At 45.1% G+C, this 18,856-nt stretch overlaps 1 protein-coding gene across 4 annotated transcripts in view; it reads right to left on the reverse strand.

Annotated features, from left to right (window-relative positions):
- The window catches only part of ascc3 (activating signal cointegrator 1 complex subunit 3), a 139,535-nt gene that overhangs the window by 16,697 nt on the left and 103,982 nt on the right, over positions 1 to 18,856 (reverse strand). For all 4 annotated transcript variants that reach the window (XM_085472844.1, XM_085472842.1, XM_085472841.1 and 1 more), the window contains 12 exons: positions 17,183 to 17,281; positions 16,947 to 17,115; positions 16,047 to 16,267; positions 14,627 to 14,712; positions 14,281 to 14,447; positions 13,951 to 14,096; positions 10,802 to 10,922; positions 10,519 to 10,661; positions 5,035 to 5,172; positions 3,455 to 3,575; positions 3,127 to 3,259; positions 1,502 to 1,627 (listed from right to left, as the gene is read on the reverse strand). In XM_085472844.1, coding sequence (XP_085328970.1) covers positions 1,502 to 1,627; positions 3,127 to 3,259; positions 3,455 to 3,575; positions 5,035 to 5,172; positions 10,519 to 10,661; positions 10,802 to 10,922; positions 13,951 to 14,096; positions 14,281 to 14,447; positions 14,627 to 14,712; positions 16,047 to 16,267; positions 16,947 to 17,115; positions 17,183 to 17,281 — 1,670 coding nt within the window. The remainder of the gene's footprint in view (positions 1 to 1,501; positions 1,628 to 3,126; positions 3,260 to 3,454; positions 3,576 to 5,034; positions 5,173 to 10,518; positions 10,662 to 10,801; positions 10,923 to 13,950; positions 14,097 to 14,280; positions 14,448 to 14,626; positions 14,713 to 16,046; positions 16,268 to 16,946; positions 17,116 to 17,182; positions 17,282 to 18,856) is intronic.

Genomic DNA, 18,856 nt, shown 5'->3' on the forward strand with positions numbered 1-18,856 from the left:
TATTATCAAAGGCCTACAAGCAGAAAACAGTCCTACAGTTTAATAATGAATCCTACAGTCTACAGTCCTGCTCTGGGCTCAAGTTCAGTCTCTTACTTTGGGAAACAGTTTTGTTCTTGTGGTGTCGTCATGTCAGTGAGAGCGAATGCCACGATAGTCACCGAGTCCTGGATGTGAGGACGGGCAGAGGAGGGCAGCCAAAGCCGGTTTGTTTCAGACAGGTGATGAACTGTAGATAAAAGGTGGACGGACTTTTGAGGTGGAGCGCCTTACACCTGCATCCTCTCTGACGGGTGATGGGGTGACTCCTCGTGTGGAAAGGCAGCTCTGCTCACCTCTGACTTTACTAAACACTTACGGTTTCACAGGGATCCAGTTTTAAATCAGGCTGTACTGTGATAATATTCACATGCCCTCCTCCTACTACTATTATTATTTGTCTGGTGTAAAGCAGCAACACTGAGGCAGCAGCACTTCCCTCACAAACTCTCTGTTTGCACTAAGAACGAGATAAACACGGATCATCAGAACTGTGTGATGCAAACGCTGTCTGAGGTGGAGGAAGTCGTGCATGTAAACCATGTAACAAATGATGTCATTATGATTATCATACCAAACCTTTCATAGCGCACTAACACGGAGGTGACATCACAGCTGAAGGAGTAGCAGCAGCCGTGGAGACATTGGATGGCCTCATTTATGGGCGTGTTACTGTCACACACTGTGTGTGTGTGTGTGTGTGGGCGTGTGTTACTGTCACAGCTCCACATGTTAGCAGCACAGACACATGAGCACCGAGCGTGTTTATGACCAAACACATTTCAGAGGCGGGGCCTGTTTGAAAGCCACGCCATCAGGCTCAGCGCCACGAAGCTGCTGATGGCACAGCGAGGCAGCCGTGAATGTAGTTAGGGAGCACTTAGGAAAAAGTTCTTGTGTGAATGTGCTTTGAGTGCTCAGATGAGTAGAAAAGCGCGATGTCCAGTGTCTGTATACAGCCGACACGGAGCTGTCAGGCAAACAAAACTATAATAGTTTACTATGAACACTATTTAGAAACCCAGCAGGCTGCTTTGTAACTGTAATGCTGTTTATAACATTGATGATCAAACCACTCCTTCATCTTTCAGTGAGAAACAGTGAAGTCAGCAGGGCTGCAGTGAGGGACGCACACAGACGCAGCTGTGTGCCCACAGTTTGCAGCAGATGACAACAAATGAATGCAGCGACGCTCCAAAGCCTCTCTGAAATGTGAACACTGACCCAAAATCCCAGTTTGAATCCAGATATCATCTGGACTCACAGGCCTGCAGGGTTACAGTGCCACTGCTGGGCCTCCGTCAGTGGTAAATGTGGGATGACAGGCGTGCAATTACCAACAGGCTGGAATGTTCTGGAGTGGGCTCTGTCTACATAGCAGATGTTTGGCTGAACAACACATCACAGCAATAACCAGGCTGTGTCTACACTATGCACAGGTGTGTGTGTGTGCTGGGCTAACCTGGGATTCATCATCAGCCGTCTGAAGAAGTAGGTCCAGGTGATGTAGTCCATGGCGTCCTGCTTGGATGAGATGGTTCCTGCAGCAATCTCAGCATTCAGATGATCAGAGAGCACGCCGAGGAGGCTGAGGATACGACACGACACATCAGCTGGTTGACTTATCACTGTAGGCCTTTCTAAACAGCAGCATGCTGGCAGAGGGTAACGATGGTGCTGTAAAACCAGCACCTAAAAGCATGTAAATACAATTTTGCATCACTTGCAGTGGTTTCCAGGACAGCGGTGACCACATGTTGCAGCAGAGATTTGCACACAAACTACTGCAGCCCGACACTGAACAGGAAACAAACCCTGGGCTCTGATCCATGGATGCCCCACCAGTGTCATCACGGTGGCTCTACAGTGACAGTGCAGTCCAAAGACTGCAGTCACACTACAAAGAACATGAATCATATCTGATACCAAGCCTGTTGCTGATGTTAGAGATAAACTGTCTGCTTTGTTTACATACTACCTGTGCTAACACGTGAATGCTATTGCTAACAGGGAGGAGACTATAATGACAGTGTATAAGGTCACCAGTTTATCTTTATTAACGACACTGCTGATGTTGCATTCATGCGTGATTACAGTGAACATGAGCTGATAGTAACGACTTCATTCAACATGTCTGTGTAAAACAAACCTCTGCATTTGGACAGTGAAAGCATCTTTTTTTCTGTTTCCTCTGAAAGATTCCCAGAGTCTTTCTAGCTTCCTGTCAGATTTCCCACTCTGACCAGAACGCACACATGTCACAAAGTATGACCGCTGTCCAAAAACTGCATTTAAAAAACGTGCTCCCTCTGTTCACTGCAACAACTGTAGTGGCTCCAGTCTGCAGCACGTCCACTTTGATATAAAACATTTCAGGGACACTGAAAAAATGAGCTGTTTTCTTGAAATATTACTCACATTAATTACACTGAACCCAACACACCATCATATAAATACTCAACAAAAACCAGCGAGACAAAATGTGCGATCTCTTTTATCGTGTAGGTGCTATTAGCGTCCTCGGAGAGTGATTTAACGCCCTGGCACCTCGCCGCTGCTGTTATCTCTAATGTTTACGTTTATGATAAACATCAATCTAAGACTTGAAGAGAGCTGCGAGGCCCTCAGAGCACCTGTGGGTCTGACAAAGGAGAAGAAATCACTGTAAAACACACAAACACACACACACAGTGTAAAACACACACACAGTATAAAACACACACACACACACGCACACACACAAACTCAGTGTAAAACACACACACAGTATAAAACACTGAGGAACTACGACTGCAGGTGTGTTGTGTGAACAGAAAGCATCATGTAAAGACTGAAAGTATCTCGTCCCACTTAGACGCTGTCAGTGCTGCAGGACAGACTGATCCGAAGGGGAAACAGCAGCATCCTGTTTGTACTGACAGCATGCTTTCACATAAGGCCTGATATGTATCACAGTACTTTAACCTTGGTGTGAACAGTTACGGGTCATAAAGATTTAAATACATTAGACATCCACAGATGGGCCCAGTCTTTGAAACTAACAGATGACTATGGCAGGAATCCTGATGATGAAGATTGTGCTGTTACCTGGACTCTACAGGAAACGGCTCGTACAGAAACTTCTTGTAGAAATCCTTCTTTATGTCGTGGACAAGGATCACTGCTTTGCCCTGGTCATCAAACTGAGGACGGCCTGCTCGCCCCATCATCTGCAGCACGTCTACACACACACACACACACTGTTACACACAACCTTTAGAGCAGAACGTTTACGATCTGTTAATGCAGTTTGTTCTGAGCGTCAGTGACAGCTATATGAGAGAGCTTCTTAATGCGGAGTTTAACGTCACACAGACTGGAGGAAGCACACTTCCTGTTCCACAGAGACCACACCCAGGCTGTCACTGAGCTGTACCTGTGATGGGGTAGTCCACATAGCGCCTGGATTTGCCATCGTAGTACTCGGTTCCCTTGACGACAACCAGGTGAGCGGGGAAGTTCACTCCCCAGGCCAGAGTGCTGGTAGCAATCAGAACCTGGTGACATTTTAGAAATGAGTTACAACCAAACAGGACGTGAGATATAGACACAGCAGCTGAGGAGTGACAGAGTCTAACTGTGCACAGGATTAATGTAGCAGCATTCATCCTCTGTAGCACTAACAGACCTGTGTGTGGAGCAGACAGAACAACAGGAAGTGAGGACAGGCAGACGGAGAGAGACAGCTGGGGTTTTGCCCAATTACAGAAATTCCAGGCAAAGGAAAAGCTTTGGAATGTGCTTGAAAGAGCCTGGAAAACTATTCCTGAAGACCACTAAAGGAAATGACAGGAAGGCTTTCCTAAGATAGTTCAGGCTGTGATGAAGAATAAGGAGGTCATACCGAACACAGACTGTAACGCTGTGAAACATGTCACTATCTCTACTTTCAAGATTAGGCTTCGAACTTTCCTTTTTGCTAAAGCATATAGTTAGGGCTGGACCAGGTGACCCTGAATCCTCCCTTAGTTATGCTGCAATAGACATAGGCTGCCGGGGGATTCCCATGATGCACTGGGTGTTTCTTCTTCACTCACTATGTGTTAACAGACCTCTCTGCATTGAATCATATCTGTTATTAATCTCTGTCTCTCTTCCACAGCATGTCTTTATCCTGTCTTCCTTCTCTCACCCCAACCAATCACAGCAGATGGCCCCGCCCCTCCCTGAGCCTGGTGCTGCTGGAGGTTTCTTCCTGTTAAAATGGAGTTTTTCCTTCCCACTGTCGCCAAAGAGCTGCTCATAGGGGGTCATATGATTGTTGGGTTTTTCTCTGTATCTATGAAGCGCCTTGAGGCGACTTTTGTTGTGATTTGGCGCTATATGAATAAAATTGAATTGAATTTTGCCACACATGCTGCATTTCTATGTACACTACATTGGTGCAGTAGGTTCGAGTTTGTCTGCCTTCACATGCACAGTGGGGTCAGCAGATGCAGATGCTGACCCCTCTGTGGCAGGGTGTGGTTTGTGGCTCAGCTGCAGGGGAAGGGTGGAGCAGTGAGTTCAGGGGGCGGTGCCAGGGGAGCCACAGCTGTCATCCATCACACCAACCGTGTCGTCCTCATTTCAGTAGCTGCCTTAGGAGAGAGCTGTGTGGTGTGTGAGCAGGAGAGTGCAGCTGGAAACATGTGCGTACATGAGAACGCCAAAGAGCCATGTGAACAACACTGTAAAGCACTTTTTGCTTTTGTTTGTCCGTCCTTATCAGCCACTTCTTCCTCACTAAACTGCAGTTCTATTAGCTGCATGAACGCACAGGAAGGGCAGGGGAGGGGCCGGTTGCATTAAGAGATTCGATTGGTCATTCCAGTGTCAGTTATGCAAATGAATGAACAGGCTGCTGTCAGTGCTGCTAGGACCGTAGCCTGTATATTTATGGAGACACTAACCCATCAGCCTACATGTGCATCAGCTGTGCCAGATTAGCAGCCCAGCAGCGGGGTGAGGGAATACCTGAATCTTACAGTTGACAAACAGCTCCTCTACAGTCTTTCTGTCTCTCTCATGGAGGCCTGCATGATGCATGCCGATCCCAAAGGCCAGTGTCAGCTTCAGGTTGGAATCTCGAACTGTGCCAATGATGTCCTCTATCTGCAAACAAACCAGAGCACAGACAGTGATTAGTACGAAAAACAAATCTCACCGAGGAGTAACGAGCTCTCTAGTCCCAGGGCTTCGTTACGATAAACTTTGCTTCTAATGTGGTCTGTCGTGTTCATTTATTCAAAATTGTGCTGTTACACTGGGCGCGTCGTGTGGACTTTTGCCATCCTCATGTACATATATAACATATTTAAACTGGACATCAACCCAATCCTGACTCACAAATCTCATATTGACTGATATGGAAAAAACTAGGTTGGTGATTTGATCCTAGACTCCTCTAGTCTGCATGCCAAATATCTTTTGACAAAATACTAACCGCATGGTGCTCTCCGATGCATCCATCAGAGTGTGAATGTGTGTATATATACACATATATATATCTACATATCTACATATATATATATATACATATACACATATATATATATATATACACACACACATACACACACACACACACATATGTACAGTGGGGCAAAAAAGTATTTAGTCAGCCACCGATTGTGCAAGTTCCCCCACCTAACATGATGACAGAGGTCAGTAATTTGCACCAGAGGTACACTTCAACTGTGAGAGACAGAATGTGAAAAAAAAATCCATGAATCCACATGGTAGGATTTGTAAAGAATTTATTGGTAAATCAGGGTGGAAAATAAGTATTTGGTCAATAACAAAAATACAACTCAATACTTTGTAACATAACCTTTGTTGGCAATAACAGAGGTCAAACGTTTACTATAGGTCTTTACCAGGTTTGCACACACAGTAGCTGGTATTTTGGCCCATTCCTCCATGCAGATCTTCTCGAGAGCAGTGATGTTTTGGGGCTGTCGCCGAGCAACACGGACTTTCAACTCCCGCCACAGATTTTCTATGGGGTTGAGGTCTGGAGACTGGCTAGGCCACTCCAGGACTTTCAAATGCTTCTTACGGAGCCACTCCTTTGTTGCCCGGGCGGTGTGTTTTGGATCATTGTCATGTTGGAAGACCCAGCCTCGTTTCATCTTCAAAGTTCTCACTGATGGAAGGAGGTTTTGGCTCAAAATCTCACGATACATGGCCCCATTCATTCTGTCCTTAACACGGATCAGTCGTCCTGTCCCCTTGGCAGAAAAACAGCCCCATAGCATGATGTTTCCACCCCCATGCTTCACAGTAGGTATGGTGTTCTTGGGATGCAATTCAGTATTCTTCTTCCTCCAAACACGACGAGTTGAGTTTATACCAAAAAGTTCTACTTTGGTTTCATCTGACCACATGACATTCTCCCAATCCTCTGCTGTATCATCCATGTGCTCTCTGGCAAACTTCAGACGGGCCTGGACATGCACTGGCTTCAGCAGCGGAACACGTCTGGCACTGCGGGATTTGATTCCCTGCCGTTGTAGTGTGTTACTGATGGTGACCTTTGTTACTTTGGTCCCAGCTCTCTGCAGGTCATTCACCAGGTCCCCCCGTGTGGTTCTGGGATCTTTGCTCACCGTTCTCATGATCATTTTGACCCCACGGGATGAGATCTTGCGTGGAGCCCCAGATCGAGGGAGATTATCAGTGGTCTTGTATGTCTTCCATTTTCTGATGATTGCTCCCACAGTTGATTTCTTCACACCAAGCTGCTTGCCTATTGTAGATTCACTCTTCCCAGTCTGGTGCAGGTCTACAATACTTTTCCTGGTGTCCTTCGAAAGCTCTTTGGTCTTGGCCATGGCGGAGTTTGGAGTCTGACTGTTTGAGGCTGTGGACAGGTGTCTTTTATACAGATGATGAGTTCAAACAGGTGCCATTCATACAGGTAACGAGTGGGGGACAGAAAAGCTTCTTACAGAAGACGTTACAGGTCTGTGAGAGCCAGAGATTTTCCTTGTTTGAGGTGACCAAATACTTATTTTCCACCCTAATTTACGAATAAATTCTTTACAAATCCTACCATGTGGATTCATGGATTTTTTTTTTCACATTCTGTCTCTCACAGTTGAAGTGTACCTCTGGTGCAAATTACTGACCTCTGTCATCATTTTAGGTGGGGGAACTTGCACAATCGGTGGCTGACTTAATACTTTTTTGCCCCACTGTATATATACATATATATACCGAACCGAAAGCACTGTATCGAACGGTTCAATATCGATACGAATATCGTTGCACCCCTAGTATATACATATATATACATATGTATGTATATATATATATATATATACATACATATATATACATATGTATGTATATATATATATATATATACATACATACGTATATATATATATATATACATACATATATATATATATATATATATATATATATATATATATATATATATATATATATATATATACATACATATGTATATATATATATATATATATATATATATATATATATATATATATACACATACATATGTATATATATATATATATATATATATATATATATGTATGTATATATATATATATATATACATACATATGTATATATATGTATATACTAGGGGTGCAACGATATTCGTATCGATATTGAACCGTTCGATACAGTGCTTTCGGTTCGGTACGCATATGTATCAAACAATACAAAATTTGTAATTTATTTTATCAACTTTCCTTCTGACTATGCTGTCTGTGTTGAGCGCTCAGTGAATCTGCGTTCGACTACTCCGCCTAGGGTCGACAGTGCAGCCTAGGCGGAGCAGTCGAGCGCAGATCCACTGAGCGCTCAACACAGACAGCATAGTCAGAAGGAAGAGCGCAGGGCACCTCCCCCACCCTCATTCAGATCTGGCGTTTGGAATTATTTTGGTTTTCATGTGACGTATGACCCTGAAGGTAAGCGCGTCATGGACTAAAGTAAAACAGCATGTTGGATGTGCCATGCAATGCTCAATTACATGGTTGGGAACTAGTGTGTTAGCGCAGTTAGCTCGTTAACGTGTTGGCCGTCTAGCCCCATGCACGGAGTGATCGGCGGTAGCTTGTTAACGGAGATTTGCCGTGTTGTGGCGTTAAGGTCATTTCAACGAGATTAACCTGAAAGCACTAGTGGGAACACAACGAATATGACTGCACATTTACGCCGACATCATCCTAGTGCAAAGACAAGTGGAAGCAGACAAAAAAAAGCAAGCATGCATGCTACGAACTTTAGCCGAGTCATTTAGACAGCTGTTTAATATGCTGCTGAGAATATAGCCCAGAAGAAGCGGATAGTATAGCTTTTATTTTGGAAAGAGCCATTTCTCTGTAATAAACTCTCTTTTCCAAAGATGAGTGATTCCTCAATCAGATACAGGGCTCGCAATATCGCTAGCCCGACGTCCCGGAGCTAGCGATTTTTTCAGTCGGGCTACCAAAATCTATCTCTGCCCTGCCCGTCGGGCTATTGTAGGAAAAATATATGTCAATGCTTTTGCATTCTTTCAGAAATGTAGCTGGGTAATTATGTCATTGGCATCGGTGAGCCACTGTCAATATGTGACATTGAAATCGCGTTTGAATTTGCGCTTGTTTTTTTTGCTTTCACTTTGCAATCGTGCGAACTGTGTATAGAGAGCGACAGCACTGATCTGTGAGTGATGATAATTTGTGCACCAATTCCTCTGACATCGTCTTATTAATCGTTAGCTTACTATGCAAACATGACAAGTGAAATCTCCTGCAGCTTAAACATGTGAGAGGTTGATCACGCAGAGAATCGCTGAGCTTATGTGAGTGTGTGTGTAAAAGCAGCAGGATAAGACAGGTCAGGGTGAAGAAGTGACAGCCAAAGAAAAGCTTATCACAAAACGGAGAAGTTATGACAAATCAGACTATAAGGCAAAAAGAAAGTGCAGCTTTATGGTTTCATGGACAAAAGAATTTCTGTGGCTGCAATATGACGAGCTAAATAACCAGGGCTGCACATAAGTGGTCCGCAGGTGCGCATTCGCTGTCAAAATAAAAAACACGCACAAGGGTTAGGGTTAAATTTAAAAACTGTACTTTTGAGTTAAAATATATATTTATAATTTTAATAAATGACAAATTAAAAAGGCATGAACATTTTTTTGTATCGAAATATATACACACATATATATATATATATATATATATATATATATATACATATATATATATATATATATATAGAGAGAGAGAGATATGAGATAATATGTCATTATTCTGAGAAGTGTCTGTGTAGCAGTAAAATGAAACGATGCACATAAGAACCAATTCCAACCCAGCTTTGGGAGAAAGAAAGATGACGTTGAATAAAAACAGTGATTCAAATTACATTTTAAATTTCAAATACACTAACTGAAGTGAAACAGTGGGTATGAGATAATAACGCTCAGGCTGTAGAAATCAAATGGAAGAGAAACATCAGGCCCTGAGAGCAGCAGCAGAGGGAATAAAGAGCTGTCAGGCCAGAGATGGGATTTGTCGTGGCGGTGACCCCCGGCGAGCGTTAAGCAGCCATCACTAGAAGCCTGTCAGTCAAACAGCAGGAAGCTGAGCTGTTACACAGGCCGGTGCAGGGAAGCAGCAGGCAGCGGCATATATCAGTGGAACACACACACACTGAGGCAGGAGGGCTATACACACAGAAATCTGCCTATGGTATAAGACACTGCATATTTACTGAGTCTGCAGGGCCCAGGAAAGCAGATCTATGACTTCGACATCTATAATTTAGGTTAGATTAGTAATGTTAATCCAGATAAATAAACAGGTAACAGAAGGGCACAGTGCTCAGCTCATTACATGTTCTCAGTGTCCATGAAGGGAGGCCTAACTTAAATACATTCACTGTGAACATCATTAATAAAGAATCCAAATCTATGAATTAATCATATATTTGGCATCAGAAGGGAGGGTGAACGCCGCCCCCGCAGTGAAACACGGCTGTGGGAGTATCCTGCTGTGGGACCAGTGTCTCTAGAAGTGACAGTGATGTTGTGATGGAAGGACAGAAGGACACATAACATTTAGAAATAAAGCTCAGCAGCAGTCAGCAGTAGAACTGGGTGGTTTTCCACAATCACCCAGCGCCTGGCCTGGGAACGCCTGGGTGTTCCCAGGCCAGCTGCAGGAGGCGGGAGAGGGAGGCCTGGGCTTCTCTGATTGGGCTGCTGCCCCCACGACCCAGCCCCGGATAAACAGAAGTGTGTGTGTGTGTCTGTGTGTGTCTGTGTGTGTCTGTGTGTGTGTGTGTGTGTGTAATATATATACACTACTTATTCTTGTTTTTATTTTGTTGTACTAATGTAAGGTGACCTTGAGGGACTTTAAAACGTTTGAATATTATTATGACATATGAGCACAGCGTGCATGAAAGAGCTGCTGTGTGTCAGCAAACCTCTCTCTCATCCTGGTGCAGCCACTGTTTGGGGTTGTCCTCTGTAGCCAGGTAGGCGATGAGGTCCAGGGCGGTCAGGCGAGTTTGCCTTCGTGATGACACAAAAATGAGCACAGGCTTGGCTGGAGAGTGAGCGCGTATCGCTGTGGAGAGTCCAAAACAGTAGTTAGTTTCAATATTGCACATGGTCAAGGAGTATTACCAAACAATGCTGCATGAAAAGCCAGCAACATCTCACGTGCACATGTGCTAACGTGCAAAAACAGTGTGTACAAAGCTGCACCTTGGAAGGTGGGCTTGTTCATGCTGGCCATGCGGGGGCAGTAGTGCTGTCCTGGAAAACCGTGGATGTGAACTTCAAGTGGGACCGGGCGCACAGACGGACGGAAGTTAAACAAACCCACCTGTTAGACCAAAGACGAGAAGAAGAGAGATTTAATGTGCGCAGCTGGCAACAGGAGGCCCGTCTGTCTGCAATGTGAACACTCTGTTACTGTCATGCAGGCACAGAGCTGCTCTCTGTGTTTACTGTGTGATAAGGCGCTATGGCCAAAGTGAACTTACTGTGTGATAGCATGTTGAAAGTGTGTGTGGCATTTTTTGCAGTGTTATTATATTGAGGGCTGCAGCATGTGTGCAGATGTCTTAAAAGCCTGGATAATGGATTAGCAGCTCAGTCCCAACAGCAGCCAAGCAGCCAGATTTATGGACAACACAAAGACAGCACGTCTCCTCTACAGCTCTGAAGGCAGAGCAAAGGAAAGCTCCAGTGTTTGACTCTGATGGTGCAAAGTGTAACTCACATCTACACACACTACAAAGACTGGCTGATATAAAGGTTTGTTAAACTGCTGCAAGCTCCTTTTAGTCTCTAATGTTCATGACACACCACAAAATCAAAGTACTGGATGGACTACGCACAAACATGGAGGCTGCTGATGAAGCTCATCATTGAGCAGCAGCTGCAGGGCACGAGCAGTGCACAGGTACAGCTTCAACACCAAACTGAGCATGATGAGGACTTTGTCCTTTGTTTGAACTGGGACAGTTTCCACCCCTAGCAGAGTAACTATTACCCGGAGTTACTATTACCCTGAGTTACTATTACCATGAATAACTATTACCCTGGGTGGAGCCAATGCCACATGTGTGTCTTTGTCTGCCTGTGTGACATAAACAGTCATTAAAAGACAAAACATGAGTGGGAAAAATAAGAAAACTAAACACTTCATTATGATGTGAAAACAAGAAGAATCTGAATTCTAATCTATGATAGATGATCAAATATTAACTAGTGAACACAGATTTAGTCCTACGACCCTGGACGCAGTTGGCTCAGGACGAGAGCACAACGAGCCTTGTATGCATGTTAAGAGCTGAGAATGTGACATCAGTGTTACAGTAAAATGTTTCCTCTCCATCACTCTGATGCTCAATCTTGTTATTATGTATCATATATGTCACACTGATACAATGATACAGACATGAAAACAGAGAATGGATATTTATGGTTTCTGCCTGAACAACAAAGAGCAAGCAGACGGGCATCCAAAACTATACGTGAACTGACACACGTAGGCACGCTCACACACACACATGCACGCTCACACACATGCGCACAAACACGCGCGCACACACACACACACACACACGTGCGCGCACATGCGCGCTCGCTAACACACACACGCACACACACACACGTGCGCTAACGCACACACACACGCGCTCTAACACGCGCACACACACACACACACACATGCATGCAGACACACGCACACACACACGTGCGCGCACATGCGCGCTCGCTAACACACACACGCACACACACACACGTGCGCTAACGCACACACACACACGCTCTAACACGCGCACACACACACACACACATGCAGACACACGCACACACACACACGTGCGCTAACACGCGCACGCACGCACACACACGCGCGCTCACAAAGACAGACACTGTTTTACGTTACAAAATATTTGACTGACTTTAGCTGGTAAGCCTGTATATAAATGATGGCAGTGTGTGATGTAGGGGTGGGCAGTATAAACGGTATACGTTAGAAACAATATAAATTTGGCCACCGGTAAAGATTCTGACTGTTTTTTTGCAAATTTGCATTATAATATTTATTTTCGTTTTGCCTGCAGTATATAAAAATTGGTCTATCTCAAAAATAAAACTATGAAGACACTCAAAATAAATTTCCCCCGGTTGGAAACTATTTTGTGCAACTTTTTTGTACTTACAGTTTTGAGGGATAAGCCTCTTAAATTTCTCTAACTAGAAATATATGTTAAAAAAACAAAAACGATCTTCAATTTTTTTGTAGTTTATTGCACTTTTTTGCAATTTATGTAATTACTATGCACTTAATGCAGACATATTATTAAAATTTGGACTATAATGGTTGTATTGATGTATAACAACTTGAAATGCTCCCACAAATGGCTCCACAGCATGTAAGAATATAAAGATAAGCTCTGGTGGACTTGGTGCTATGGTAGGTCTTAAAGGGTTAATGACTAACCTGGTATTGTGGATGGATTATCTCAGTTGTTCTCCTGACTGAAGTTTGGTCCGTGTACAGCATCCTGCCATGCGATTGCATTTGTCTCTAACCATCAGGAACCCTCATGTTAACTTTTATAAGTGTAAAAGTGTTAGTGTTCGTCCTCCAGCTTCACTGTGTTTATGTTAGGCTAACGTAGCTGTTTTGCTAGAGATCACTGCTGTTTAGTTTTCTGTCTTCATTTATGTTGGAAGTGACAGCAGAGCTGTATGTTTGAATTTTTTCAGAAATCTCTCAGTCAGAACATGCTATATCATGCTTAGGTGGAAACTAGCGAGCTAACTTCCTGCTAACTTCTAACTCTGTTAAATTTAATAGATTCTGTTTTCATGGATGCCTGGATGTTAAACTTCATAGTTACACCTGGTAAAGCAGCAACGCTGATCATTTTATTAAAGATGAAAGAATTTAGACAGTTTTTAACTCTCAGTGTTCGTTTGACTTTGGGACCTGAGGGGGACGGAGTTTAGGACCCAGATTCCTCCGCGAGGCTCCTGACTACAGCAGCAGTAATGCTCCAACAATCCATCAGGCGGTGCGGCTTCATAGCTTAGCAAAGTCGCACTAAAACATTTTTGACAGATGTTTGAGCGCCGTGTAGCACATAAAATCGGTTCGAGGTCAGTGAGCACAACCAGAATTCATACATAAGGAGCACCGGATTATAAGGCGCACTGTCGATATTTGAGAACATGATAGGATTTTAAGTGCGCCTTATAGTGTGTACAATGCGTTATACAGAAGAAAAGAATATATCATGATATATCGTTAGCGCACATGTTTCAGATTATTCCGCGATGTAGATTTTAGGCCATATCGCCCAGCCCTAGTGTGATGTAATGCAGGTGCCGACCTGTCCGATGCCCAACCAGTCAGCCAGGTCTCGAGCGTTGGCCAGAGCCGTGGACAGCCCAACTACTCGAACACTCTTGGAAGTGTGAGACGAGATGAAGTTGGTCCTGGACACAATGACCTCGAGGACCGGACCTCTGTCCTCACCTGGAAACAGACACAGTGCTAACGCTAACACAGCTAACAGGGAGTCCTGTTTCAGGGCCTTCACATGTTTATATTTAGGACATCATGGGCTACATGGAGCAAAAGCGTTTTTGAGCCATGGTGAAGAACATACAGGTAGGACCTGCTCCACACCAGCGGGCCCAGGTGTGCTGTAGACTCTTACCCAGCAGGTGGATCTCATCGATAATGAGAATCGCTACTTTCTGGACGTAGCTTCGATTCTGCCAACTCCTGCTGACTCCATCCCACTTTTCGGGTGTGGTGACGATCAGGTCAGCTTTTGCTATGGCTCTCATGTCTGGAGTCACGTCCCCGGTCAGCTCCACCACGCTTCACAAGCACAAGAAGAAACTGTTTGTTGGTGTCATATGAACAGCATTTACAGTGTGTCTGCAGGAGTAACTCGATTATGTTTAAGGCCTAATTGATACCAGTTTAAAAACCATGTCATCATTAGCTAGTTTCATGTGTTTAAGGCCTCTTTACATGCAGAGTTTCTCTGTTCTTACTTTTTTCCAAGTTTCTCTTCAATCCTGACCTTCCAGTCCTCAATGCGCTCCCTCACCAGGGCCTTCAAAGGGGCAATATACACGACCTAAACACAGAACACAGGCAAACAATAACTCGATCAAGCTCGGCTAGTTTCCCTACACTGACTGCTCTGCTGGAGCATCTCAGCTGCTTTTGCCGTGTGTTTAAACCACCTGTGCTGACTGCTGCTGGGATCCAGGGGTCACAGGGTAAGGAAGGGTGTGGATCCTGTTGACTACATGAGTGAAACGACCACAGTAAGGCGATCCACAGAGAGCGTTTACACTCATCATTAGGGTTTCTTTCTCCAGGGCTGAAATACATTTTTATCAAACGGCCAAAAATAACAGTAACATGCAGACCGTTGACAGACTCATTGCCTTTTATAAAGAATAAATCTGTGTATGTGTGCTGTGCATCCATTCATTCACAGTCAGTGACAACAGCAGGTGGACTGCAAAGCAAACAGTTAACCAGACTAAGTGGACGTGGCATCATTCACACCATCAAAGCCCCAGAGCTGATGTTGAAGTAACAGTGGATTCCTTATAAGCAGTGCAGCTCGGTGCGTTGCTGAGGAACCTCCAGGAGCCACAGCTGACTCTGTTAGCGTTGTCCTGTGGGTACACTAACCACCATCGAACTAAAGAGCAAAATTCTTCATGACGACTTCCTCTAAATTTGCTAATACAAGTCAAAGTTATGGACGTAACGAGAGTCGTGTAGAACAAAGCTACAGACACCAGAACTATGTTCACATTCCTCAGAGTAGCTACCAGATTACTGGTAATGGCTTTTCCCACTTTGAGCCCTGTTCCTCCTCTTGATGAGTTCATCGCCTGAAACTAAAATCAGAGGAAACTCTTGAATGAATCTCGTTTTAAACACACGATGTGATCATTACGGTACAGCCAGAATGTGACCGCGTGTTGTTGCAATAAAATGGACTAGCCCGCTGCGTCACTGTTTACCAGTTAGCCCACTATAGTGAGGCTAACACTTCCAGCTGTGCAGACTATGACCATCACACAGTTGCTTATAATGGAGCAGACGTTCACTTCAATTCAGTTTTGACTCTCAAACAAGTGCAAGAATTATGAAAACAAAACCAGAGAGCTCAAAGTTCTGCAACGGTGTGCTTGTTTTCACCTTCCAGCACATCCTTTTCCTTTAATTGATCTATTCCTAAAATCCCCAATGTCCAAACCCACAGTTCATATATACTTATGTAGTCATCTGAATTTACATCATGTCTCGATGAAATGCAGTGTTAGGGCCTGCACAGCTTTGATGGAACGATGCTACGATGACTGTAAAAGCAAAGAGCTGATGCTGTACACGGCACTGCGGAGGGTTCTCTGTTCCTTACATGCCTACAGAGGGACTCGGGGACGCTACCTTGGAGGACGGATACTTGTTGAAGACCCGGAACATGGCCATCTCTGCTGCGATGGTTTTTCCAGAGCCCGTCGGCGCTCCCAGCAACACGTTGGTGTCGGTGTGGTACAGTGTGTGGAAGATTTGGGTCTGGATGGGGTTGAAGTGAGTGAACTTGTAAAGGCTCTCGTACTCTCGGTTACCCAGAGCAGTCACTGGCAACGGCTGGAGGTCTAGTAGCTCTGAGAGTGAAGAAGTCATGCAAAGGATCATGGGACAAGGGTCACAAGACAACAGAGTTTAAAGGTGGCTACATGATACAATGATTATTAGAAACAACAGAAACCAATGTGAGACTTTTGCATCCAAACTGTGATGCTGATCAGAGTGTAACGTGACCTGGCCCCAGTGTGCAGGCTTGTCCCCAGCAGCTGATGTTGGGCAGTTTACTTTTTCAAACCTTATCGTGATGATCAGTGCGCTCTGGTTCCAGTAAGAGACAGAGCACTCAGAGCTTTTCTGTCCAAAGCTCCAGCTGTGGCTGAAGTGGACACACGGCTCTGCAGCTCTGCTTATTATGGCCTTGACTGGTTTGTCTAATAATGGGAAGGTCAGCTGACCAGTCAGTGTCCTTATTTGGACAAACTACACTTATAGCCTTCTAGGCTGTATCTGACATAACCAGTGTGGCTCAAGAAGTAGAGTCCAGTAATCTGAAGGTCAGCGCTTCGACCCTAACAACACCAAAGTGCTGCAGACAGATCCGTGGGTGTAAATGCAAAAATCAATCAATAAATATGTGAACAAAATCAGTGAATACAGCTTCTACTAAAAGGGCTGTAAGTACAGGTCCACCTTCTTCACAGAGCTCAGAGTAACATCATGAAGGCCTGTGGGGGCACTGTGTGTCTGAGTGTGTACCAGTGTGTGGGGGGTGTCGCTCTGGTAAGATCAGGTCCTGGAAGTTGATAATGCAGACAGCTTCAGCACCGAGCCATCGGTCAGAGACGGCCCTGATGTAGTACTGTGAGGGCAACGGCTCAAAGATGGGAATGGTGAACACGATGTGCTGAGGCTCTCCTGACACCACCTGAGGAGAACAGACGCGTCATTCTCTGTGCTTTGTGTTCATCTGAGCTGAGACTCATACAGCAGACCTGTTTCTTCTGCAGCAGGAAGTACTCAGAGTGGTAGATGTGATCATTCATGGCATCTTCCACCCACAACCACCAGGGCTCACCCACTGATCCATGGACCTGAACCACACAAAGAACAGCGTTGAATTACAGTCTTTTCAGGGAACCAACACTTATTTTAGTTCCCTGATTAACCCAGGTTCGCCCTGCAAGGCCCAGAGAAACTGCACAAATCCCAAGAGCTACAAAAGCCACTGAGTGCAGCTCGTTTGAAAGCCTTTAATCTCTCTCTCTTTTGCAAAAGATGTTTTTGTTTTTTATGTTGGAGAATTCAGGTTTTTAACCCCCCCATGAATGTCTGGTACTACTACCACTTAGACCAGGGGTGGGCAACTCCAGGCCTCGAGGGCCAGGGTCCTGCAGGTTTTAGACCTCCCCCTGGGTCAGCACACCTGAATCACACGATTAGTTGATCTCTGGAGAACTTCAGAACATGTTGAGGAGGCCATTAAATCAGCTGACACGTGTAAACCTGCAGCACACGGGCCCTCGAGGCCTGGAGCTGGACACCCCGACCTGTGCCAGAGGGAAACCCAGGATGTCTTACACGTCGTTACACATCGTTACACATCATACGCTCTGTGTGTCCCTGTAAAGTCACATGAAACTTTCTTTGGCAAAGATGAACATGGATCCTGTAACAGATGGCGAGGACCCACAGAGCCCCATCTCACCATCATGGAGTCAGTCCAATAAGCAGAAGCACTGTGCCCCCCCCCTTGCTAGAGTCCCGAGGTGACCTGGAGCTGGGTTCTGTTCATGCCCACCTGTGAGCGTGTACACAGCACTCGGGGGAATCACTTGAATTTGGGGACATGACAAACATTTGAATGCCCCGTGCTGATGTTACAACCTAACTCACCAAACCAGCAGGCAGTTTGCCACAAACAGCCAACGCTGCTTGGAGAATGATGTCATCCTGTATCATAATGAGTCAGCGTGGTGCGTTTCCTGGCCGCCACCAGGGAAGTGGCTCATGTGTCGGTGCATGTGTCGCGGCTCTGCAGCAGGATCACGGTTAAGCCAGCCGGTATTCCATTACCACTCTCCCATGATTGCAGCATGCATTGCTAATCGGACATAAACATTCATCTTCGTATTCAGCCCTGCAACGAGCTTTCTGTGCGTGACAAACTTTGGACTAAGCTTCACATGATCCCTGCTGCCCACTAAGGTGGGACAGGCTGGCTCTCAGGGACAGATGGAGATTCCCTGGCTGGGAGAACAAGGTAGGTGGGGTGCTCTTGTTTGGGCCAGTGTGGAAATATGAATGTCTGTGAGTAGTTTTGGTGCCCGAGCACAGGAGGAGAACGAACATATGGACAGCCCAGCTCTCTCTGGACTCCTCATTCTTCTGTGCTCAGTAGGAGGGAGCGTCCATCGGCCTTAATGTCCGCACGTCTCTGAGCAAACTGCCCCGATGCATGCATCAGTATGTGACACCATAATGTGTTTAAAAGCATAATTAAAGGGGTGGATGATATGTTCACAGCAGAAGCCACGATGTAAACTGAGGAGGGGGAACTTTGGGAGAGGGCTGGAGCCTTTGTTATTCCAGAGTGTCCCGTGGTGAGAGGCGCTGTGTGGGGACGAGTCCCTGATTGTTCAGAACAGCCAGGCTGCTTTCAGTCTCTG

The sequence above is a fragment of the Copadichromis virginalis genome, linkage group LG11, assembly GCF_057382275.1.
Source record: "Copadichromis virginalis isolate Kocher_CV1m ecotype Utaka linkage group LG11, C_Virginalis_male_GT1.1, whole genome shotgun sequence".
In the NCBI taxonomy this organism is placed as follows: Eukaryota; Metazoa; Chordata; class Actinopteri; order Cichliformes; family Cichlidae; genus Copadichromis; species Copadichromis virginalis.